Here is a 26,496-nt window from a genome sequence, read left to right as displayed (position 1 = left end):
TGGGGGCCATACTATTCTCTAGATTTTCAGTTTGGGAGTTATCAGAAAAAATAAAACTGACAATGAAAAAAAGCTTACATATGATTTTGTAACCAATTATAACTGTGAAGCAAATGGCATTAAAAACATCTTAAAACAGAACTGGTGCCAGAAAGTTAAACAGACTTTTAAATTACTTCTATTAAAAATCTCCATGCTACCAGTACTTATTAGCTGCTGAATACTACAAAAGAAATTATTTTCTATTTGGAACACAGAGCTCTCTGATGACATCATGACCACAGTGCTCTCTGCTGACATCTCTGTCCATTTTAGGAACTGACCAGAGCAGCATATGTTTGCTATGGGGATTTTCTCCTACTCTGGACAGTTCCTAAAATGGGCAGGGATGTCAGCAGAGAGCACTGTGCTCGTGATTCAGCAGAGAGCTCTGTGTTCCAAAAAGAAAAAGAATTTCCACTGTAGTATTCAGCAGCTAATAAGTACTGGAAGGATTAAGATTTTTTAATAGAAGTAATTTACAAATTTGTGAATTCGAGTAGAAAAGAGACATGGTGCACATCTACAATCTTGTATAATGATCTGATTGCTTCTCAGCATAATATCAAAAACTAACAGGTTGTTCGTATACATTTTTTTAATTTACAAATTTGTTTAACTTTTTGGCCCCAGTTGATTTAATAAAAAAAAAAAAAAGGTTTCCACCGGAGTACCCCTTTAATGATCCCATATTAATGGACCTGTTACCAAGTAACCTGCAGGTCACATTTAGGCGTTCTAGAAATCTGCAGAATTTGATAGCTCCCAATAGATTGAAAAATCAAAAAGTTAAAGAGTACCTTTCATCAAAAAAAGTTTTTATATATGTTATAGATTTAACAATAATGAACTACTTTCTAGAAGGTTTGCATTAAAAAATTGCTTTCATTTATGTATATTTACTGTCTGAAAATGTGTCCACTAGGGATCTCCCTTGGAGTCCCTGTCTGCAAGCGTTTGCATTGATTTTGGACTCACGCTGGCCTGGCATGAGTCCAAAATCGCAGACCGCTGCCTGAACACGTGACTAGTTCAGCACAGCTCCCTGCCTGTGAAGCAGACAGGCAGGAGCGAGCTCTGTGCTTGTAACACTGCGGGGCGCGCTTCTGACTAGGCCGGCCAGCAGAGTCTTCAGTCTCCGTCCCCTGACAAGGAGACCCTGTGCGTGCAGCCTTGAGTCAGTGGAGCACTGCTCTTGTAGTAGGAAACATCATGTCTGCCTAGAACAAACCCATAGAGGTCTGCCAACTCAGAAACTGCCGTCCCTGCCATGTGCTCAGCCTCTATGTGTGCTCCCGAGAGGGAGCGCAGCATAGAGGAATAAGGGCGGAAGCTAGCCCTGGCAGGCATCAGATGACGTTGCGCCTGCCGGGCCACACCCACTTCCTCCCCTCGCACATGGCAGGGAACTGAGCTGCCGAGGAGAGCAGAAAGAAGGTATTTATAGTGGGTTTGGAGTACAAATAAGGACAGGGATAGAGTTAGTGAGAGTCAGGGACAGATGGGGAGGGGGATTAGGGAGAGTGTAGATGATGGGTACTCTTTAAAAGTAAAAACTTGATCGCTGGCTCTAATATGGTGGATCATTCATTTCCACCTTTGGGATGTTTTCCTTGTAAGAGGGAGCGATGTTTGTACTGCAATATAATTGATATTAATAACATCACCACATTTGAATCCTTTCAAACACTGAAGAAATCTCCCATTGTCCACACAGTGAGTTGTGATACCCATTTAGAGATTTATCTTCTTTCCTGTAGCTGTCGGCTGCAATACATTGACCGCACTGTTCAGACAGTGCGGTCCCTTATGTGCAAACATAGATCTAATATCTAAAATACATTTTTACTACATAGTGTCTCGTGACATTTCATGACAGTTCATTCCAATAATATGGATTCTCTGTCCTTAACTATACTTGAAATACTACATGAAAATGTCCCAAACCGTTATGAAACGCCTCATAAATAGTGAATCCTTTTGGATTTTTTAATTAGCCACATTGACTTCCCCAGGGTCTTAATGAGTGTATAGAAAATGTCCGGTAATGGTTTATAATTCTATATATACTTTTATATATTCTTTTACTTTTATTATATTTAATTTTTTATAATTAATTTGTATTATCTAGTCATGGAGTAAAAGTTCCTACAGCGGGATCTTTATGCTATATTTTCTATGTATTTAATACGATGTAGTGTCTGTTTTTGGATTTTATTATACTAAGTAATGAAATAGTAAATTTTCCTGCAATGGTTGTATTTGTCAGTGAAATTGTTAACATCTTGCTATTTAAGTCTGTACCTCACCTTGTCTTGCCATGCCTGAGGAAGCTGCACTTGCACAGTGAAACGTGTTGCATTCTGGACAATAAACTTGAATTTATCTGATCCCACTGTTGCCATGGTCCTGTCAGCACCGACTAGATCCTGCTAAACTTGGAAGCTGGAACGATACTGCTTTGATTGAACTCGAGCTGGAGGGCTGCAGACGGACCTTTTGTACCATACGATTACCATTGTTGTGTATGCGGCTACACAACCATCCAGGGTGAGCGGCTTTAATCTATTTCAGATCCCTGCCCCGTCTTCGATGTTATTTACCCTATGGAGCGCCTTCTATCCCTTTTATAGATTAAACGTCATAGAGGCTGTGCTGAGATGCACACCTCCTACCCCCCTCACCATGCTTGGATTCCAGCACTGAACACATGCAGAGCAGGAAGGGGTGGTGGAGGGAGGAGGCATACATGCTTTCACTTAGCACAGACTCTAAGGCCCGCTTCACACTTTCCGGCTGAACAAAATCAGGCAGGAGAAATAGATGGCAAGGTCCGTGGATTCCACCAGAACATTGAGCAGGTTCAATGTTCTGGCAGAATTATTTGATCAGAATTTTCTGTCAGAAATTCCAACCAGAAAATTCTGCACTGTGAATGGGTTAAGAGAAAACCCATTCACCTGCATGTTACCTTCATGCAGCAGCATTTTGGACCGAAATTCCTGAGCAGAAATTCTGTAGTGTGAACCCAACCTAAGAATCTCTATCTTAGAAGTAAAACGTGATTTTATAACTTTGCAAACAGCCATATGCTGAGAGATAGGTATCATTTGGTTTATCTCCCTATCAGCTGTCTGCCAATGTCTGCAGCTCTAAACATGAGACAGATTGCTTTAAAACAAAAAATACAACATGAAATAAAGAGGTGAAGGATAATGTTGATTTGTTTACCAGCTGATCCAACAGCTCCTGCTTATTCTTCCTTTTCATCATCTGCTGAAGATGTTCCTCTTTCTGTAGAAGGATCCTCCGCTGCTCATTTTCCTGTCTCTCCGATTCCAGCGCCACCTCTAACTCTTCCTGCTCCCTGGTCTATGCATAATGTAAAAGTTACAAACCATATCACACGACTTGTAATAAAATACCATTATTGCTAAATCACTTGTTAAGACATTGTTCTTGTGATGTTTCATTTAATTTTACGCACTATTATTTATTTAGGAGGCTGACTAATCAAACCCAATATAAAAAAAGTCTGGACCAGTGAATATCTGGTAAAAGTTGTCAAGAACTACAACTAGAGACTCATCTTGTCTAGGAACAGAAGGAAAGAATTGTAAAATTTATACCCACAATGTGACTACTATCTTCTGCCCACCCCAAAAAAAATAAACCAGATTAAAAACTTTAAAATTTACATTTTTTTTTAATTTAATTTACATTTTTGATAAACTGATCTACAAAAGTTTCTTCACTAAATGATTTCATGAATTATTCATCAGAACTGAAGGGCCAGTCTAAGAGGACCATTTAATTACATCAGACAGACACGAACTCAACAATATGCGGAGAAGAGATCCAGGCAAAAGTACAGAACCAACTGTTTTAGGTTTTTTATTAGGACAAAAAGAATGAAGGAGGAGGATTGGGCACAGCATACAACAAATTGGAGTTGGAGTAGTGCAGCTTTGCAAAAGTTTTAAGAAAGGTTAGAGACCACTGTTCTGATCTCTCTGGAAGACTTAGCATAAGGGCACTTTTACATCAAATTTTGTGTCTCTGAGGCATGGATACATTATGAAAACTTCAAAATGGGGTGTTTCTGTATCAGTGCTCTGATGGGTCCCATTCAGTTCAGTGACCCGAACATAGTCTGCATTTGACTATGTTTGAGTCATTTTCCAATAATATGCAAGTTTTGGATGCAACTGAAAAGAGAAACGCATTTCAGTCTGAACTGAAACACACAAACTCTGAAAATGATCAAATGTAGTCACCTGCTTACTGGCCCACATTTATGATTGTAGGTGTCAGTGAAGGATTTTTTTACACCTTTTTTTTGTGTGCTGATAATGTGCAGGAGCACCAAATTTATTAAATGTTCACCGAGCATTTGATAAATTTTGTGCAGGTCACATCTTCTGAAATTTCTCTCTTCACATACACCAAAAAGCTATGCCAGGTCTGGGCTTATGTAGTTTTAGACACTTTTCAGTGGCTTTGCGCCTTTTTTTCGCCTTTTTACAAAAGGCGCAGTTCATAAATCCCTTCTATATCATGTGTATTGCCAAAATCAGTGAATCGCAACTCAAAATCAGTGGATTGCAACTCAAAATCAGCAGAAATGTGTAAACAAAAAGGCGCAAAAAAGGTGCAAATAAACCCTGATTGCGCCTTTTTGCAGCCTCTTGTAGACACAAAAAACAGTCTAAAGACAATGATAAATGTCGGCCACTATGTTTGGGTCACTGAAATTAATAGGGCCCCTGCCTATTTGAGAACATATATGTTGGCACCCCATTTTTTAGGTTTTCCCAATGTATACATGCCTCAGAGGCAAAAATAATCATGTAGAAGCCTCATATGCCTTTATTACATAGTCACATAATCATCTTAACCCCTTAAGGGGTTTGAGGATGCAGGACATTTTCATTTTTGTGTTTCAGTTTTTTTTCCTCTACACCTAAGAGCCATAACTCTTATTTTTTCACCTACAGACCCATATTAGGGCTTGTTTTTTGCACGACCAATCGTTAATTGTAATGACACCATTTATTTTACCATAAAATCTATGGTGCAATCAAAAATTATTATTTATAGTGGGAAATCGATAAACTGGGACTGGCGTTCTATGATGCAAGCCCAGCTACTGCCCTCACTTCTTAGGCATGGCGGGATTCAGGACGTACAGGTATGTCCTAGTGCGCTACGTACCATCCACTCAGGGCGTACCCGGGTCCTGCGTCCTCTAGGGGTTAACGACACAGACAATTTCACTTTTGTATTTAAATTTTTTTTTCTCCTCACCTTCTAAGAGTTTTCTTCATTCTACGCGTCATTACAATTCAAATAATACTAGGGCTGCAATGATTAATCGATGTTATGGATAAAATTCGATAAGGGGATTCGTTATTCGATAACGGGATTCGTCGACAATTGGCCTATTCGTTGCAGAGGGATGCCGGGCGCCGGCAGTCTTGAGGCTGCAGAAGGCGGTGAGGGCGTTCAGGCGCTGTGTCTGCAGGTCCTGCAAATCCCACACCACAACAGCCTCTTTAAGTTAACAGTACCTGACCCCCAGTCCCAGAGCCTGGGCAGGTGCCGCTGGACGCGGTTGCAGCGCTGTTGCTGGGGGATCAGCTGCTGCTTACAGCTCTGGAGCTGCACACACAGAGCTTCTGGAGACCAGCAGGGAGCTGCCCCGGCTCCGAGACTACTACTCCAATCCTGGCAATTAGCGGGCATCAGTAACCCCAGTGGCAGTGGACAGCTGAGTAAGTGACCCGGTGACAGGGGGCGGGGTTTGCTGGGGGCAGCTGTCAGCTGGGCTGCGAATTTTCCCGGTGTGGAAGGAGACAGTGACAGACGGGTGTCTCTGTCATTACAGTCTGCAATAGTAAGCTTGGTGGGGCCAGTATTAGTATATAGTATGTACTAAACAAATTGCTATACACAAGGGGTATGTGCAGAGCATTGCACCCTAGTGCCTTCTGTAGACACTAGGTCGCAAATGCTCTGCACATACCCCCATGTGTATAGCAGAGTATGTACTACACACACATACTGCTACACACATGGGGGTAAGTGCAGAGCATTGCACCCTAGTGTCTATAGTACAGACAATATTGTGCAATGCTCTGCACATACCACTATGTGTATAGCAGTGTGTATGTACTACATCCCCATTGCTATACACACGGGAGTATGTGCAGAGCATTTGCACCCTAGTGTCTGTCTGTGTTACTACAGAGTCTGTACTACAGACATGGGTCGGGTGCAATGCTCTGCAGTCTGCACATACCCCCATGTGTATAGGAGGTCTAAGTAAAAAACAAAAAACAAAAGTAAATGAACTGCTCCCCGAATAAAAATTAGCTCCCCCTTTTCCTATTGCTATACAAAAAAAAAAAGTAAAAATTATTTATTTATTTTTTATACACTTTTTTTTTTGATACTGCCACATGGCTAACTGTCTGAACTATTAAAATATTAGTGAATCATTAACATTTTATTTTAATAGTTCAGACAGTTACCCATGCGACAATATCAAATTTACGCTGGTTTCTCTACAGGATCATTAATAATAATCACATCACATGCTTTTAATATGGCCATTGTACATAGTTTTTCAAGTGGAATCAGCTGAACCCCTTTTTTGGGCATTTTGACTTTTTTCCGATTAATTGATGAAATAATCGGCAACTAATCGGTTATTAAAATAATCATTAGCTACAGCCCTAAATAATACCCATGCTGACATGCTTTTCTATTATAGTACTGGTTTTTAAATAAACGTTTTTTTAACAAAAGATGTTTACAATTGCCCTATTTTGACCGCCTATAACTGGCTTATTTTTCCATATATATGGGGCAATATGAGGCCTTGTTTTTTTGCGCTGTGACCTGTAGATTTTAAATGTATAATTTTTATTTGGATTGAACTTTTTGATCACTATTTATAATTTTTTTCCTGAAATATGAGGTGACCAAAAATCAGCAGTTCTGGTGATTGGAATTTCTTTAAGTTTACGCCGTTCACCATGCAGGAGAATAAACATTATAATTTTAATAGATATGACATTTACGCACGCGGCGATACCAGATAAGTAGTGGGTTTTTTTTAATGGAAAAAGGGGGTGACATATTTTTATTGGGGAGGGGGTTTTATGTATTTTTAAAACCTTTTTTTTTATATACTTATATTGCAACTTTTAAATCCCCAAAGGGGACTATTAATAGCGATAATCAGATTACTATGTACTGTTCATGATCGCAGCAGGAGGCAGGTAAGGAGACCTGCAGCTGCCATCTTAGCTGATCAGATCGGCCACCAGAAACTCCACAGCCACAGATGCCATGATCAATATTGATCACGGCATCTGAGGGGTTACGGCGGACAACAGCTCGATAGCTGATGTCCGCCATTACTAGCAGGTCCCAGGCTCCTGCACTCACTTCATAGCCACAGCTGGACTCAGAGCGTACAGGTACATCCTAGTGCGCTAAGTCCCAGGCACCGAAGGCGTACCTGTACACCCTGCGTACTCTAGGGGTTAAAAGAGATTTCCGGCATAGAAAAAAAAATTATCATAAGTGTCAGTACACCCCCCCCCCCCCCCCAGATCTCCTGGCTATCCTCCTAAATGGGGCATGTTGACCACCGCACAAAGTGATGGCTGACATGCCCTTCAATGAACCTCTATGGAAGAGCCGGAGCGCTGCAATGTGGAATCTCCCGCTCTCCCATAGAGTTGCATGGAGGGGGTATGTTGGCCACGGCTTTGCGCGGTGGTCAATACGCTTTATTTAGAAAGAGAGCTGGGGCCCAGTAAAGGAGATTGGGGGGTCCCAGCAGTTGGACCTCTGACGATCTGACACTTATCCCCTATCCTTAGAATAAGGAATAAGTTCTCCTATCCTGGAGTGCTCCTTTAAGTACCTCTTTTACAGCATTTTATTACATTTTTCGAAAAATCTGTACTCCTCCTACATTAACACATGCATAGATACATAGGCAGATTGAGGTATGGTACTAACCATTTTTATCTTGTTTTTTTGAATTGTGTCCTTGTTTAGTTTTTGGTATTGGTCTATTTTTCTTTTTGTGTTGTCCAAATCCACATTGTTAGTTAGATTAAATACTGTCCAAGAGAGAGAAGGAGAAAAAAAAAATGTTAAACCACATAAAAGCGAGAACTAGAAAATAAACGCCCAAGTCACAAAGAGCCAAGAAATGTACTGTACGAGCTAAAACATTTACATTCTTTTCAGGTTTAACATTCTGTAGTGTTTACATATAGGCCCAGATTTATCACTATGTCCAAGACAAAAACTGAAGTGATTTGCCCACGGCAACCAAACACAGCTCAGATTTCATTTAACCAGAGCAGGAAATATATAAAAGCTGAGCTGTAATTGGCTGTTTTGGGCAAATCACTTGTACAAATTGGAAAATCTACCATTACATGTAATAATTATAAAATCACAGACATAGGAATATTTTCCTTGTAAAACATATAAACTATACTTTGACACTAACTATATAAGAATATATATCACTGATGAAGGCATATACTCTTTTGGGAGCATATATAGCCTTGCAGCTATACAGATTATCCATGTTCTTGAAAATACGCTACAGACGTGCATTCCTGGCTATACCAAAATCCTTTTTGCAGTGAAATACTAGCTAGGGGTTAAAGTTTGCAGCCTTTTCCTCATTAACAAACCTTGTCTTCATTAAATGGGCACTGTCAGATACCAAAACTTTTTATACTTTGTACATCTTGGCAAAGCATTAACCTTTCTAATATACTTCAAAATAAAATGTTATTTCCTTTTTATAGAAATCATGGCTTATAAAATCATGGCTTTGTCCAAGCTGGAGCACAGGCATGGACCAAGTCCAGTAAGTGAGGGTGGGCTAGTACTCCTCTGTGCTCTCTCCTGTCTGATAGGACTCCTCTGTGCTATCTCCAGTCTGATAGTACTCCTCTGTGCTCTCTCCTGTCTGATAGCACTCCTCTGTGCTCTCTCCTGTCTGATAGTACTCCTCTGTCATCTCTTCCATCTAATAGTACTCCTCTGTGATCTCTTCCATCTGATAATACTCCTCTGTGCTCTCTCCTGTCCTATCAGACAGGAGGAGTACTAGCCCACCCTCATTTGCTGGACTTTGTCCATGCCTGTGCTTCAGCTTGGACAAAGCCATGATTTTATAAGCCACGATTTCAAAAATCTATCTATCTAACATTTTTTTATGAAGCATATTAGAAGGGTTAATGTTTTGTGTAATGAGTTATTTTGAGGGGACACAGCATTAAAAACTATTATACAGACTGTGCAATCACTACTTTATATTGTAGCGTGGTGTTTTTTCTTCAGTGTTGTCACATGAAAAGATATAATAAAATATTTACAAAAATGTAAGGGGTGGACTTGCTTATGTGAAATACTATATGTGTGTATGAATCTCTCTCTCTCTCACACAAAATATATATCCAAAAATATTAAAACTATGTTAAATCTCTTAATAGCACAGTCTGTTTTGGCCTTAAAAGAGTACCGAAGCCATAGAACACTAATCCTCTATTGACGGACATGCCCCCTACATTCAGTTCTATGGGAGAGGCGGGGATACACGAACACTACATCTCTGCCTCTCCCATAAAGATACATGGAGGGGGCATGTCGACCGCGGCGTCAAGCTGTGGCCAACACGCCTCCTGCATAGGGAGAGCCGCGGCAGTGCCAATCCCCATACAGGTGATTGCGGGGGGGGGGGGGGGGGGGGGGGGGGATTGCGGGTTCCCTGCGGATAGGGGTTTAGTGTTCTATGGCTGCAGTACTCCTTTAAGGGCACAGTCAATTTTTTACTTTTACACCTTTTTTGTTTTCTAAGAGACTATAATTTGTTTTACCCCCATATGGGAATGGCAATAATTGAAGCAAAAAAATAGATATAACAGTTCAACATATAAATTTGTTTTCCCACCCCGTTCCTTTCCATACTTCTTAGCAAGATTAGTTACAAAAGGATAGTTTGGTTCACATATGTATTTATTACAATTGACAAATTATTTTTTTCATATCATCTGTCCTTTTGCTGCTATAATTTTCCTCCATTTTTCTAGTATAATATTTGTAAAGTATTTTTATGTCACATTATTATATGTTGTATAATTCATTATATTTATATACAATTGATATATTTACTATATAATATTATTGGATATAGACTCCTGTTTACATTGTTTTTAATACTCCTTTATACATCTATATATGTTTTTTGAGATATTGTTTGAATGTGAACTTGGTCTTAGCAGAGTTCTCCTTTTTTCTGTGCTCACACAGGTAACACCCACCAACTGAACTTGATTCACCTGGAGGGGGTGTGGCCCTGGAGAGGGCACATAAAGATGGAGTCAGCCACTTGTTTCTTTGTATGACTAAGGTGGACATGTTCCGCTGAAACGCGTCACTGTTGTCCTTACCGCAGCATTGTGTGTCTAAACTGTGAAGAATAAAGCAATCGTTTTTACCATTGCCAAGTGCTGGACGCCTCCTTCCTTTCCTATTGAAATGTGTTTGTATATATGTATATATATATATATATATTTTTTATTATTATTATTATTATTATTGAAGAAAAAATAAAAAAGGAGTGTGTTAGTGGTTTACAAAGATGCCCATATTTGCATAGTTTTTGTATCTTTTTTTTTTTTTTTACAAAATAAGAATGCTTAAAATCCCAAAATTCTGACCCCCTATAGCTTATTTAGTTGTCTGTCTATGGGGCTCAATTTTTACACCATTCTTATTGGTGCTCTTTTCATTTTTTTTTCTGAATTCACCAAAAAATTAGCAATTCAGTTTTATGAATAGCTTGTCTCTGAAAAAATGGAATAAGATCAGTTATCAAAATTCATATGTAACCTAAAATAAGACTTGTAAAATCTACAGTTCACAAAAAAAAAAGAAAAAAAAGAAAAAAGACCATTGAGTGAAAAATAGTTAAAGGACCTGTGGTCAAACCGGTCAAGAGCTTGGGGGGGGGGGGGGGGTCTGATAACATACCCGTTTATAGCATGACAACCATGAGGAGGTATGTCAAGAAAGCCCCTCAGCAATATGACATTGGTCACCATTATCTGTATTGCCTATGAATGTTGTTACTGTGGTAGAAAAACCCCACTACTTACAATAACATTAGCCCTTAAAAGGTCTTATCCTCTTGAGATACCCAATTAGACCTAAAAGATTCCATAGGGTAGTAGTCATTTGCTTGGCAACCCTTCTCCTTTAGCTAGAAACAAGATCTACTAAAAAACTGCTTTGGGCATGTTATAGCCGGAGAAACCCTATAATAGATGGCTAATGTAAATTTATATAAAATACTACATGTATTTTCCAGCTTAGTTGATGACAGTTCACTAACCTCCAATTTAGACTTACCTATTTCCTCAATTTCTTCCAAAAAATCATTGTAATCTCTCAGAGATGGAAAGTCTTCTTCACGCTTATTATATCTAGTGAGGTTGGATGGAGAAAATTAAATATAATTCAATAATTCTGTAATATCCATTCAGCCTAATGGATGTTTAATCAATAGAAATTTGGTTTATTCTATTTTCTCAATGTTAGGTGTCAGTACAGAGCACATGAAATGGAAAGCACTTTAGAATACATTCCAGTCCCTGCAATACATTATTTAATTCTAGATTTGAATTTAAACAAAGATACCCCTAATACATGATGCATACTACATGTACACAGGTGTAGAGATGTGAAAAGATACAGTAAGATTTGCCAAACCTGTTAATCATTTGTCAACTCATTTGGTCTTATAAAAGTTATGCACTGGAGGAGTCTGAAATAAAACTATCTTAGGGGAATCATAACACATGGAAAGCGGAACAAGTTATACAAGACTAAAATCAGACAAAATCAGCAGCCAATAAGATTTGGGTTTGGTGAATCTTACTGTAGATTCGTTCAACTCTACTTGCGTTGCATCTCACACATTCATGTGCATTCTGACAGGTCTATGTGCATGCTCGTAAAAATATACCGTACTAGGACTGTGCAAATGTCTTTTCATAAGAGAAGTAATAGCCTTTGCAGAAAGAAATACATTTTTTTCACAATATTAAACAAGAGGTATTATAAGCTAATACAATTATTTTGTCCATACACACTATTATGGCATATGGATGTCAAAGAGGGATTCCCCTTGTGAGCCAAGTAAAGAGCCGCCCGAGCTTTGACAATCATTCATCCGCACCACAAGCTAGTAATACTAAATGTGTGGCCATCTGAAATGTATCTATGAAAGAAAGAGAATTGGGGCTTTGAAGATTGATTCAGAACAAATCAGCTGATCACCAGGCTTGGCTGAGGATAAAACAGGGTTAAACAGACACCTTTCCTTATAGGTACATTCACTCGGTCTGCACTACTGCAACTACAATCACGGTCATTGATACTGACAGAGATAGCGATGTGATAAGGAGAAAAATATTCAATTTTGGGGACTGCCAGAAAAAATGCCAATGCTAAACCCACATGATTTTTTTATGGCTTTTTTTTCCTCCTATAGAAGAGAAACACCAAGATTTTGCTCAAAAAAAGGCCATAGCGAAAGATGGGTGAAAAAAAGCTGAAGAAAGCCGGGTCTGCAGTTTAAAAAGTTTCTATCAAATTTCAGATAACATCTGGCCACTGCAATTTCTCCAGAAAAAAAATGCTGTGCCGCATTTGTAGAATTTTATGGCCATTTTCGCAAAGAAAAATAGTAGATACTTAGCTTATGGTGGCTTGCCATAGACAGAACTTGTTAAGCACAGAATGCCATCTGATGTAGGAGATCTGACCCTCCATACATAATCTGAAATCTAAACTTATATACACTGCTCAAAAAAACTTAAGGGAACACTTAAACAACACAATGTAACTCCAAGTCAATCCCACTTCTATGAAATCACACTGGGGGAGATTTATCAAAACTTGTCCAGAGTAAAAGTAGCCCAGTTGCCTATAGCAACCAATCAGGTCGCTTCTTTCATTTTTAACAGGGCCTCTGCAAAATGAAAGAAGCGATCTGATTGATTGCTTTGGGCAACTTTTCCTTTGCACAGGTTTTGATGAACCTCCCCCACTGTCCACTCAGGAAGCAACACTGACTGCCAATCAATTTCACATGCTGTTGTGCAAATGGAAAAGACAACAGGTGGAAATTATAGGCAATTAGCAAGACACTTCCAATAAAAGGAGTGGTTCTGCAGGTGGTGACCACAGACCACTTCTCAGTTCCTATGCTTCCTGGCTGATGTTTTGGTCACTTTTGAATGCTGCCGGTGCTTTCACTCTAGTGGTAGCATGAGACGGAGTGTACAACCCACAAAAGTGGCTCAGGTAGTGCAGCTCATCCAGGATGGCACATCAATGCGAGCTGTGGCAAGAAGGTTTGCTGTGTCTGTCAGCGTAGTGTCCAGAGCATGGAGGCGCTTCCAGGAGGAAGGCCAGTACATCAGGAGATGTGGAGGAGGCCGTAGGAGGGAAACAACCCAGTAGCAGGACCGCTACCTCCGCCTTTGTGAAAGGAGCAGAAGAAGGAGCACTGCCAGAGCCCTGCAAAATGACCTCCAGCAGGCCACAAATGAGAATGTGTCCATTAAAATGGTCAGAAACAGACTCCATAAGGGTGGTATGGGGGCCCAACGTCCAGAGGTGGAGGTTGTGCTTACAGCCCAACACAGTGCAGGACGTTTGGCATTTGCTAGAGAACACCAAGATTGGCAAGTTCGCCACCGGCGCCCTGTGCTCTTCACAGATGAAAGAAGGTTCACACTGAGCATGTGGGACAGAGTCTGGCGATGCCATGGAGAAAGATCTGCTGCCTGCAACATCCTCCAGCATGACCGGTTTGGCGGTGGGTCAGTAATGGTGTGGGGTGGCATTTCTTTGGGGGGCCGCACAGCCCTCATTAGGTATCAAGAAGAGATCCTCAGACGTCTTGTGAGACCATATGCTGGTGCGGTTGGCCCTGGGTTCCTCCTAGTCCAAGACAATGCTAGACCTCATGTGGCTGGAGTGTGTCAGCAGTTCCTGTAAGAGGAAGGCATTGATGCTATGGACTGGCCTGCCCGTTCCCCTGACCTGAATCAGATTGTGCACATCTGGGAAATCATGTCTCGCTCCATCCACCAACACCTGCACCACAGACTGTCCAGGAGTTGGCAGATGCTTTAGTCCAGGTCTGGGAGGACATCCCTCAGGAGACCATCCGCCACCTCATCAGGAGCATGCCCAGACGTTGTAGGGAGGTAATACGGGTACGTGGAGGCCACACATAATACTGGGCCTCATTTTGACTTGTTTTAAGGACATTACATGAAAGTTGGATCAGCCTGTAGTGCGGTTTTCCACTTTGATTTGAAAGTGACTCCATATCCAGACCTCCATGGGTTGATAAATTTGATTTCCATTGATAATTTTTGTGTGATTTTGTTGTCAGCACATTCAACTATGTAAAGACGAAAGTATTTCATACGATTAGTTCATTCATTCAGATCTAGGATGTGTTATCTTAGTGTTCCCTTTATTTTTTGAGCAGTGTAGGTTTATACTGATTGAAAATTGTATTCCTATATTCTGCTCATGCCTCTGTACAGTAAGGATCAGAAACTTTAAAATATATTTTAAGAACACCTATGCCAGCAAATAGGTGGTAAGACAGAGCATATGAGAAAGTCCACACTATGAGAGCCCCCATGAGCAGAGCACATCATTGTACAAACCTAGTTAGATTATTATGCCAAAATCCAAAGAGGGTCTAAGCTGTTATAGACAAAGCAGTTTAGTCCTGAACTTAAGCAGTAGCTTTTCTATGGTCCTAAATGTAGCCAGTGATCTAAGCAATAGTTGTTTGTATTCTGGTGACATCAAAGGACATGTATGTATTCATTTTGTTGCTGAATTTCTTTACCTTATCTGTGTATAAAAAAGAAACACCTGCAAGATTTCTTACAGAAGATTATTGTATGCTGTGATGTTTCTGTATTCAGAAAATTTCTTACAGGACATGTCTGGTTTTGAGCACCTAGTTTTAAGTGCACTATTTGGGAATTTGTAATTAAAGGGGATTTCCTAGGAACTAAAAAAAAAAGCTACAGTCATATGCAAAAGTGATTAAGCACCCATGACAATTTCCATGATTTTAATTCTTAAATAATTGGGTGTTTGGATCAGCAATTCGGATCAGCAGGTATGCAAACACACATTCGGACAAGCCAGCTTCATTTTGGAAGAAGATTCTGTGGACTGAAGAAAAAGTTGGAGTTATTTGGTCATAACAAGGGGCATATGCATGGTGTCAAAAGAACACAGCGTTCCAAGACAAACACTTGCTACCCACAGTAAAATTTGGTGGAGGTCCCACTGAGGACAAGCAGGGCCCTGTCCACTGAGGACAAGCAGGGCCCTGTCCACTGAGGACAAGCAGGGCCCTGTCCACTGAGGACAAGCAGGGCCCTGTCCACTGAGGACAAGCAGGGCCCTGTCCACTGAGGACAAGCAGGGCCCTGTCCACTGAGGACAAGCAGGGCCCTGTCCACTGAGGACAAGCAGGGCCCTGTCCACTGAGGACAAGCAGGGCCCTGTCCACTGAGGACAAGCAGGGCGGCGGGTGCACTGATCAGTGACACAGTGAACTCCGACGTGGTGCTGCTGCGCTTAGACGTGAGGTCACGTCACCCCCATGGTGACGTGACCTAACGTCTAAGCGCAGCAGAGCCACGCCAGAGTTCAGAGCGCCTCTCCCAGGCAGCCATTGCGGTTCTCTTACAGGGCTGCCGTGGCTGTGTGGGATATGCAAAACAGCAGCCAGCAGCACCGTTCTCCGGCCCCGGGTGTTGTAGACAATTAAAAAAAAAATTTTTTTTTGATTCAATGTGACAGGCGGCGGACAGCGGGCCCTTTTCCGACTTGGTCGGCACATGGAACTGACTGAAGCCACTACTCCAGACAGCACTACTTCAGGGCTGGGACTTCAGCTCCTCTCCAGAAGTCCCGCGATTTGTGCGCACGCCTTGTTTTGCCATGCAGAGCAGCGAGACTTCAAGACAGATTGGTGGCGTACGCGCTGGACGCATTATTGGCATTATGGACAAGGTTAGATGCAGATATCGATCATTTACAAAAATCGTGAATATCGGCCGATAATATCAGCCAATCGGTCGATCCCTAGATTGCAGTATCTAAAATGTTTAAAAAAAACACGTCCTGGCTGCTCAGCGGTGTTGGGAACAACACAGTGAAATCTGTGGTGTCCCCATCAGCTGAGAGAACGGCTATAGGGCCCTTACCTGCCTACTCAACGTCTGATCGATGATCTGATGCTTCAGTAAGCCATGGCAGGCTGGAGCAGCAGAGCACTGATAATGCTGATCAATGCTATGCTATGGCATAGCAATGATCAGTTTATGCAATCAGAAGACTGCATGTAAGTCTTTTATAGGGACTATAAAATTGTGTAAAAAAAAAAAAAAAAAAAAGCAAATAAAAGTGATTTAACCCCTTCCCTAATAAAAGTTTTAATCAATGTGTAAGCATACATAAACATAAAACATATGTGGTATCGCCACATGCATAAATGTCCGAAGTAAAAAAATCGAACATTACTTTACCGCACGGTCAATGGCTTATCCGTAAAAAAAAAAACTTTTTAAAAGTCCAAAAGCTACATATTTTGGTCACTTTGTATAACCTAAAAAAAAAAAAAAAAAAAAAAATTATGTATAAAGAGAGATCAAAAATTCCAATTAACAAAAATGGTATTGATAAAAACTACAGATCATGGCACAAATAAAATAAGCGCTCACACATCCCTGTATACGGAAAAATAAAAAAGTTATAGGGGTCGGAAGAGGACATTTTAAACATGATCATTTTTGTACAAAAAGTTTTAATTGTTTAAAAGAAGTAAAACAAAATCAAGTCTATATAAGTTTGATATAATTTAATCGTACGGACATACAGAATAAAGATAAAGGTATCATTTTTACCGAAAAGCGCACTGCGTGGAATTGAAAGCCCCCAAAAGTTACAAAATGGCATGTCTTAGGTGTGTTTTTTTTTTTATTCTGGCCCCACAAATAATTTTTTTGGGTTTCGCCATAGATTTTGTGGTGACATTATTAAGGTCATAACGAAGTAAAATTTGTGGTGCAAAAAACAAGCCTTCATATGGGTCTGTAGGTGGAAAATGGAAAGAGTTATGATTTTTATAAGGGGAGGAGGAAAAAAAAAAAGAAGTGCACTAATTAAAAAAAGGCCCATCCTCAAGGGGTTAAAGGGGTATTCCATGAAAACAAATAACTTTTTTCATATCAACTGGTTCTATAAAGTTTAACAGATTTGTAAATTACTTCTAATAAAAAAATCTTAATCCTTACTTATCAGCTGCTGAAGCTAAGTTGTTCTTTTCTGTCTGACAACAGTGCTCTCTGCTGACACCTCTCTCTGTCTCAGGAACTGTCCACAGTAGCAGCAAATCCCCATAGCAAACCTCGGACGGGCGGACAGAGGTGTCAGCAGAGAGCACTGTTGTCAGACAGAAATGAACAACTCAACTTCAGCAGCTGATAGGTGCAGGAATGATTAAGATTTTTTTACAAATCTGTAACTTTCTGGAGCCAGTTGATATGAAGAAAAGAATAAAGTTTTTTCATGGAATACCCCTTTAGTATCATTGACAATCTGTGGTGGGATTTGAAGCAGGCTGTCCATGCTCAGCAGGAACAATGATCCAAAATTCCCTTTTCCAGAATCCAGACACTTCTTACAGGCTATAGGAAGTGTTCAACTAAATACTGATGTAATATTTCTATTGCGGTGCCCAAATTTATGCACCTGTCTGCTTTTGTTTTGATGCACATTGCACATTTTCTGTTCATTCAATGAACCTCATTCTTTCAAATATTTGTGCTGATCCAAACAACCAATTATTTATGAATGGAAATTGTTAGGGGTGCCTAAACTTTAGCATATAACTGTATACCTTCCTTGGACCCGATGCTCCACTCCAGGTACGTGCAAACAATGGCCAATTACCTGTTCCCTGCATGAAAGATAAAAAAAACAAAAAAAAACAGCAACCACTGACTAAACCCGCTCCTTTGGATGAACAGCTGTCCCACATATTCATACAGGAATTATGGCAGCGCTCATCTTTTCTTCTCAAGACAATAATTTTTCCAAGAGTTTCCAAATAGCCTGAAGGGGGCTTTATCAGAGAAAATAACTTCACCCCATTCCTCTGCACTCCAATCCCTGTACTTCCTGCAGAATGTCAGTCTGTCCTTGGTTTTTCTTGGAAAAATGGCTGCTGCTTTTCCTGACACCAGGTCAGCCTCTAAAAGCCTTCCCCTCTCTGTGCATTCAGATGTGTTACCTGCTGCCATTCCTGACCAAGCTCTGCACGGATGCTGAACCTATCTTGTAGCGGAATCCTCTTTAGGAGATGGCGCTTGCACTTGCTGGTATCTAAACATCCTCCAAGTGCAACTTCTCCCAACAATCCAGAAGCAACTTGGTGTGAATAATGCTTTTCCAGCCTGATGGGGCAAATGTGATAACTAAGTGGTTCGGTAAACAAAACATTAAAATGCTGGCTCCATGGTCAGGAAAATCCACAGATCTCATCCTTAAAAAGTGGGTGGACAAGCACTTACTCCTCTTGTTTGAATAATGTGTTAAGTTGGAATGTCTAATGTTTTTATTTGTACCTTCAGAATTGTAAAATGCTGCGGAATTAGTTGGTGCTCTATAAATGAATCATCATCATCTCTAAGCACTGTTTAGACAAGTGAGGATTTATAGATAGATATATGGAGGGGACGTGTCGGTCTCCGCTTCGTGCAGGAGTTGACCTATCCCCAGAGAGCTGGGGCACCGTACAGGAGATTGCGGGATAGTGAGGAAGAGGGAGTAGTGTCCCTGCAGTCGAACCCCCCCCCCCCCATCCCCGCAATCTTAAACCTATCCCCTATCCACAAGTTTTTGTACGTGATATATCTCCTCTAAGTGCTTATAATTGTACATCTGTTTACAATAGAAACATCTGACTAAGGGTGGATTCATAACACCATTTGGGGCTACAGTAGCCGGTTTTTCAATTCTTCTATCAGATCCGGCTGCCATATGACCAAATCTTGGACAGTATCAGTTTTTGATGCTGGACTGGAACCGTAGAAGACCACGGTTTACAGTCTGGCAACAAAAACTGATACAGTCCAAAAATGAGGCGACTGGAGTCACTATCTGACATTCTGCTTATTGAAATAAATGGGGTGCTGGGGAGGCCCGGGGGGACATGGCAGCAGCTGGATTTTAAATTCTCCTGTCTGACCCAGCTGCTGTATGTCAAAATTGTGGTCAGAATGCACCCTAAAAGATCTTAAATCATTAAAGCAGGAAACTGTGAAAATCTAAATTTGTGTCAGTTTAAAAAAAACTTTAGGTCACGACTGTACAGATTCCAGACCCCTCCCACCCCCAAACAGGTGAAAAGCCTCTTCCAGACATTTCATCCACTAAAATAAACTGATCATGTATGTTTATGAGAAAGTTGGGGGAAAAATTCACTTTAAATGCCTTTCAGTTATTGGTTCTGTCCTGGTAATACTGCACATATCAGACTCACATTTTTATTATCTTCTTGCGGATCTCCACTTCCTTATCAATAGTGGGGTCTTCAAACAGCTGAACTCGAAAGTTGCTTTTTCTGAGAGGAGTATTGCATTCCTGACAAGTGCCGGAACCACGGACAAAGAGAAGCTCGACACAACTTTCACATCTGGAAAAAAAAAAAAAAATGTATTTAAAATAAAAACCCCAATAACAAAAAAATGCAATCACAATAAGCTTGTTACATTCCTGAAACTGCTATAAGCTATTATAGAATACAAACTAAACAATACAGTTACATTAAATGCATTTAAATGGGGGGGGGGGGAAAACATTTGAATGTGTTTGGTTCTCATAGCAAACTGGGATATACAGTAAGTGCAAATGGATATACAAAACAACAATTAACATTTAATACTTACAGTATCACAGGGTATTTCAGTAACCAGTATACTTGTGATAATGTTACAGAACTATTTAAGAATTTTTTTTTTAAGTGCCCCTGAGTAGATCCTTTGTGCAGAAGATTTTTTAACTACAAGAAATGCATTCACCTTAGGATTTTGTGCTAGAAGCGTAACATCTCCCTCAGCATTATACCAGAATGATTTCTGGTATTTAACAGTACCCGGACCGTCATTAGAAGCCAGTTAGCAAATATGGATGGCAGCGCAAGTCAGTCACTTACACAAGAAAAAATGGATGCAGGAGCAACAAGGTAATCAACTTATAATCGTTCTTGTGATAAATCTTTGCTTTTTAATAATTAAAGTACAAGCAAAGCATTTCTGGACTGAAATAGTCCCTTCGTCAGGCAGTACACTGTAAAGGGACAGTTTCGGTACAGAAACGCAATGCTTGTGCTGCAATATTATATATGGTCTGAAGTCAGATACGTTGCTTGTCTGCTTTTCAAAAGGAAAAGTGTCAGCCTGTTCCCCCACACTAAACATAAAACATTATAGTGTGAGTGACCAGGAATCCCCTGCTAAATTCAGTAAATCGCGCACAGGGGGCGGAGCTTCACCGTCTCAATTTACATATTGTCTGTGACTCCACATCCTAGTGAAGTGGAGTCCCGAAGCCCCGCCCCCTGTGTACGATTCACTGAATACAGCGGAGGATCTTCTAGGGGACATATCTCAGGACCTACTGGACATATTGAGTAAGTGACCCCTTGTTGGACTCCTGTTCCCCCACACTATAACCTAGTGTATTGGGTTTAGTGTGGGTGAACAGGTTGACAGTTTTCCTTTTAACGTAAGGGGGTATTGTTACTCTAATAGGGCATTTAAAGTGACACATATTTGTTGCATCTATTTGCTGTATAGCAAACGTCTTAATAGACACCAATCACCTGACAGAAGAAAAGAAAAAAAAAAATGATAATCTGGACTTCATTTAGATGGTTTCTGTCTGGGATTCCTTCTGCAGGACGAAATAGTGGAGACCTCTGAGCTGTTCCATAGAGCAGTATCAAGTTAAAAAAAAAATGATATATATATATATATAAATATATATACACACACACACACTAAAGGGGATAAGTATTTACCTCAGGGAGAGGCCATCACTTCTGGTGTGACGGAGCTTTAAAAGGCCAATTAGCACTCCGGGGGCATTCTGGGTATATATTATATATATAAATATAACAAATGCCACAAAGTGGAATCAGCCATAGATATATGGCATAGACTTTTGCTTTTATTCATACATACTTGTTAGGGAAAAAAAAAAAAAATCTACCAAACTGTACAACAAAACCCATCTGCACCTGCACTAACCACAGTATACCTAATCTCACATGACCATGCCTTTCATACCCTCACAACTACACAAAGCATGGCTTCCACTATGCAGAATACTTCAAAGTGAATGCACGCAGAATGTTTACAGTGAGATCAACATAAAAAAGGTCTGCACATGTTTGTTTTACAAGGTGTGTATTCTTTTTTTTCCTGATTTTTGCACAAATAAAACACACAGACTGGCAGCTGGATTACCAATAAATCCTGACTACATGTAACAAGACTTACATGGATCTGCCTGATGGGTTACATACATACACTCCTAATATATGCCTCCAATGAAAGCTTCTGAAATACACAGTGTATTGGGGAAGCTTCCACATTGTTACATTATGAATTTTCATTCTGAATTCAATGCCCCGCACTGACAGAAGTGAAAACAGAATGTTAGAAATCTTTTTTCTCATTTGAAGTTTTATTTTTAAAATAAACACGGGGGTACAGGAAGAAAAATAAATAAAAAAAACATGTATGAAAAAACAACGGCATAATAATATTCTGCTTGTTATGCTAAAGTGTCTGAAAAATATGCAACAATTTACAAAAGTAATTAAACAATATTACAGAATGTTACCAAGGCACTAAGGAAAAATGTGAGCCTGACTGGTGAACTAACTAAAGTGCTCCCTCAAGTTACAATATTAATTGGTTCTGGGACGACCACTGTCAGTGTCAGTGTTTTCCAAGCAAGGAGCCTTCAGCTGTTGCAAAACTACAACTCCCAGCATGCCCGGACAGCCAAAGGCTGTCCGGGCATGCTGGGAGTTGCAGTTTTGCAACAGCTGGGGGCACCCTGCTTGGGAAGCACTGGTCTATGTAGAGGACAGGAGCTTCTTCAGGGTCCTGTACAGTACACGCAATGTCCTAAAAAAGTAACATGCAGCCGCCCTCACCTGGTGCCCAAAAGGAGCAGGTAACCCTGGAACAGGTAAAGAGTACAGAACATGTAATACCTCCCTGTACTGTAGGGGGCGCTACCAGACATCAGTCAGTGCATACGCTTCAGTAATACAGGTGTTTTACCAGTAAATTGCCCATTCTGATTGGTCAGATCTTCCGGCAATTGACACTAGAGATGAGCGAACTTGCAGTAAATTTGATTCGTCACAAACTTCTCGGCTCGGCAGTTGATGACTTAAGTTGCATAAATTAGTTCAGCTTTCAGGTGCTCCGGTGGGCTGGAAAAGGTGGATTAAGTCCTAGGAAAGAGTCTCCTAGGACTGTCTCCACCTTTTCCAGCCCACGGGAGCACCTGAAAGCTGAACTAATTTATGCAGGATAAGTCATCAACTGCCAAGCCGAGAAGTTCGTGACGAATCAAATTTACTGTAAGTTTGCTTATCTCTAATGGACACGTTTCACAGATCTGGACTGTCCGTACATTGTATGTTGAGTCTGGTTTCAACTTACAATGGTCCAGAAAAGGCCATTGTATGTTGAAACTATAGTCTGTTGAGGCCATTGTAAGTTGAGGGATCACTGTACCTAGATTCATCTCTGAAGGTTAAATGTCAGTATACATGTAAATAAAAATAAGTATATTCCCTTATATGTTGTGCGCCGAGATGTGGAGAGATGAATTAAATAAACTATAAATAACCATAATTTGTTGTGTATAAAGAACACAATTTATTCGGTGAAATCAGTAAAGCTGCTCTCTCACTATAAAATTCATCCGTTAAAAGATCCATTATAAACGTCCGTTATAAAAATCCTGAAAATCATCCGTTACAATATCCCATATGGCCGCTAGATAATCCCATTATAGTCTATGGGATTTTTAAATTATCCATTTTAACCCGTTATAGCCCGTTATTAATTACGGACGTTATTTTGTGACGGGAGAATGAACGGAAGACGTAATATCCCGTTACCATCTTCCGTCACAAAATTACGTCCGTATAACGGGCTTTAACGGGTTAAAACCGATAATGTAAAAATCCCATAGACTATAATGGGATTTTTCTAACGGCCGTATGGGATTTTCAGGGTTTTTATGATGGAAGTTTATAACGGATCTTTTAACGGATGAATTTTATAGTGTGAAAGCAGCCTAAAGTAACAAAAATCTAAGATTAGAAAGAGGTCGGCTTGGATGCATACAGATACATTTGATACTTTGGAAGGAAAAACAGAGAGACCCAGTTTTTAAAGGGGTATTCCGGCTTTATACATCTTATCCCCTATCCAAAGTGGGGACCCCCGCGATCTCGGTGCAGCCCCTGACATTCTGTGCCGGGCGCTGCCTCCAATACGGGGATGTGACGGAACGCCCCCTCCCATAGACATGAATGGAGGGGGCGTGGTGTGACATCACATGGGGGCGTGGCCATGATGTCACATCCCCGTATCGAAGGCTGCACCGAGATGGCGGGACCCCTGCGATCATACATCTTCTCTCCTATCCTTCGGATAGGGGATACGATGTACAGTGGTCCCTCAAGTTACAATATTAATTGGTTCTGGGACGACCATTGTATGTTGAAACCATTGTATGTTGAGACCATAACTCTATGGAAACCTGGTAATTGATTCTAAAGGGACCAAAATGTCATCCAAAAATAGAAAAAGTTAGAATTAAAGAAAAATAAGTAGATAACTAATACAGATAGAGCAAATCCTTACATATAAAAGTAATAAAGATCTGCTAGAAGCTGTAAATCACTGTCTATGTCAGTGTTTCCCAAGCAGGGAGCCTCCAGCTGTTGCAAAACTACAACTCCCAGCATGCCCGGACAGCCAAAGGCTGTCCGGGCATGCTGGGAGTTGTAGTTTTGCAACAGCTGAGGGCTCCCTGCTTGGGAAACACTGGTCTATGTAGAGGACAGGAGCTTATTCCGGGTCCTGTACAGTAAACAAAATGTCCTAAAAAAGTAACATGGAGCCGCCCTCACCTGGTGTCCAAAGGAGCAGGTAACCCTGGCAGGTAAAGTGTACAGAACATGTAATACCTCCCTGTACTGTAGGGGGCGCTACCAGACACCAGTCAGTGCATACACTTCAGTAATACAGGGGTTTTACCAGTAAATTGCCCATTCTGATTGGTCGGTTCTTCCGGCCATTGACACGTTTCAAAGATCTGGACTGTCCATAGCATTGTATGTTGAGTCTGGTTTCAACTTACATTGGTCCAGAAAAGACGATTGTATGTTGAAACCATTGTATGTTGAGGCCATTGTAAGTTGAGGGATCACTGTATAAAGCCAGAATACCCATTTAAATCCTGAAGGGGGGGGGGGGGAACTTATCCGATGTGGTAAGATTTATATACATCTGAATGTGTAAATTTAACCCAGGGTGTCCATAGTTTGTCATGTTTAATAAAATGATCAGTAGCAGCAGAACGTAGAATGATAGAAATCTTTGCCAATTTATTGACACTGAAAAAAGCTAAAATCTTGCATTGACATAAGTATTCAGACCCTTTATTCAGTACGGCTGAGTTGTTGAAGCCACTTTGGCAGCGATTACACCTCCAGCCTTTTTGGAGATGATGCCACAAGGTTTGTACACCTGGATTTGGGAATTCTCTGCCATTCTTCTCTGCAGATCCTGTCAAGCTCCATCAGGCTGGATTGGCATAAAAGGTGGAAATCATTTTCAGGGCTCTGTAGAGATGTTTAATTGGGTTCAAGTCAGGGCTGAGCCACTCAGACATTGTCCCCAAGTGACTCCTGTGATGTCTGGGCTGTGCCCTTAGGGTCATGGGGGGGGGGGGGGGTCACATTTATCTGGTCCTTAGCCTTTTTGTGTGTAAAATTGTCCCTATAAAGTGTCACAGCACGCTTTTCTGCAACTTTTTTTGTTAATCTTCACACCACTGCACTTGTGTACCATAGAAGTTTTTTTGCAGTGGTCGTCCATTTGTGACTTTTGTAAATTAATGCATTAAAGAGACAGTTCACCCACACTAATTCCAGTATACTGTGTTATAGTGTGGGTGAAGAGCTGTAAAATGAGGGGTAACTCACTGAGATCCATTGGTTAGGCGCTGCATCATACATGTAAATAGGCTTATTTCTAATGTGCACTGGAGGCAGGGAGCCGGTTTAGAGGCCCAGATTTATCTAACTGAGAAAAAAAATGGAGTGATTTTCCCACAACAACCAATCACAGCTCAGGTTTCACTTTACCACAGCTTGTTAGCTGAGCTGTGATTGGTTGCTGTAAGAAAAATCACACAGTTTGATAAGTTTGGGCCTAAATAGTGTCTATACCACATAATATTTCTTATCCTTATTATCACTGATTCTTCTGCACAGAATTCCTCAAAGGCTGTACAACCTTTTGATAAGTTAGTCAGTCCCAGCTAAGCCAAATACACTGCAAGGAAAAAAAGAGGGTAAAAACATTTACATCCCACACACCATGATAAATTTCCCCTAGGTCTTGTTGGAAGGTAAATATTTGGCCCAGTCTGTGGTCCAGGGCACTTCTGTATCAGGTTTTTATTAAGAACATCTTTGTACTTTGCTCCATTCAGCTTTCCCTAAACCCTGACCAGTCTCCACGTTCCAGCCACTTGAAGTTTCTCCCATCTGCACACAGGGGCCTACATTTTTTAGTGTAAGAGAAAAACTGGAGAGATTTTCCAACATCAACCAATCACAGCTCAGCTTTCCTATCTTAAAAGGGGTACTCCGCCCCTAGACATCTTGTCCCCCATCCAAAGGATAGGGGGAAAAAATGTCTGATTGTGGGGGCCGCGCAGCTTGGACCCCTGCAATCTCTGTGCAGCACCCTCCGTTCGTTTAGAACGCTGGGTGCCAGCTGTGGGGGTCATGACGTCCCACCCACGCCCCTCATAACGTCACACCACGCCCCCTAAATGCAAGTCTACGGGAGGGGGCGTGGTGGTCACCACTCCCCCTCCCGTAGACTTGAATTAAGGGGGCATGGTGTGACGTCATGAGGGGTGCGGTCAGGACATCACGACCCCGCTGCCTGCTCAAAGCGCTTTGTT

General features: G+C 40.9%; 1 protein-coding gene across 2 annotated transcripts in view; it reads right to left on the bottom strand.

Annotated features, from left to right (window-relative positions):
* Positions 1–26,496, bottom strand: part of MNAT1 (MNAT1 component of CDK activating kinase) — a 163,574-nt gene that overhangs the window by 117,665 nt on the left and 19,413 nt on the right. Inside the window, exons 1-5 of one of the 2 annotated variants that reach the window (XM_056545190.1) lie at positions 25,505–25,579; positions 19,742–19,894; positions 11,494–11,567; positions 8,077–8,180; positions 3,271–3,411 (exon numbers count right to left, since the gene is read on the bottom strand). In XM_056545190.1, coding sequence (XP_056401165.1) covers positions 3,271–3,411; positions 8,077–8,180; positions 11,494–11,567; positions 19,742–19,894; positions 25,505–25,533 — 501 coding nt within the window. In that variant the 5' untranslated portion in view covers positions 25,534–25,579. Of the gene's footprint in view, positions 1–3,270; positions 3,412–8,076; positions 8,181–11,493; positions 11,568–19,741; positions 19,895–25,504; positions 25,580–26,496 lie in introns of those variants that run through there. The other variant, XM_056545189.1, reaches the window with a different exon arrangement.

The sequence above is a fragment of the Hyla sarda genome, chromosome 11, assembly GCF_029499605.1.
Source record: "Hyla sarda isolate aHylSar1 chromosome 11, aHylSar1.hap1, whole genome shotgun sequence".
NCBI lineage: Eukaryota > Metazoa > Chordata > Amphibia > Anura > Hylidae > Hyla > Hyla sarda.
Note: the sequence above shows the minus strand (reverse complement) of the source record. Positions and strands in the feature narration are given on the sequence as shown.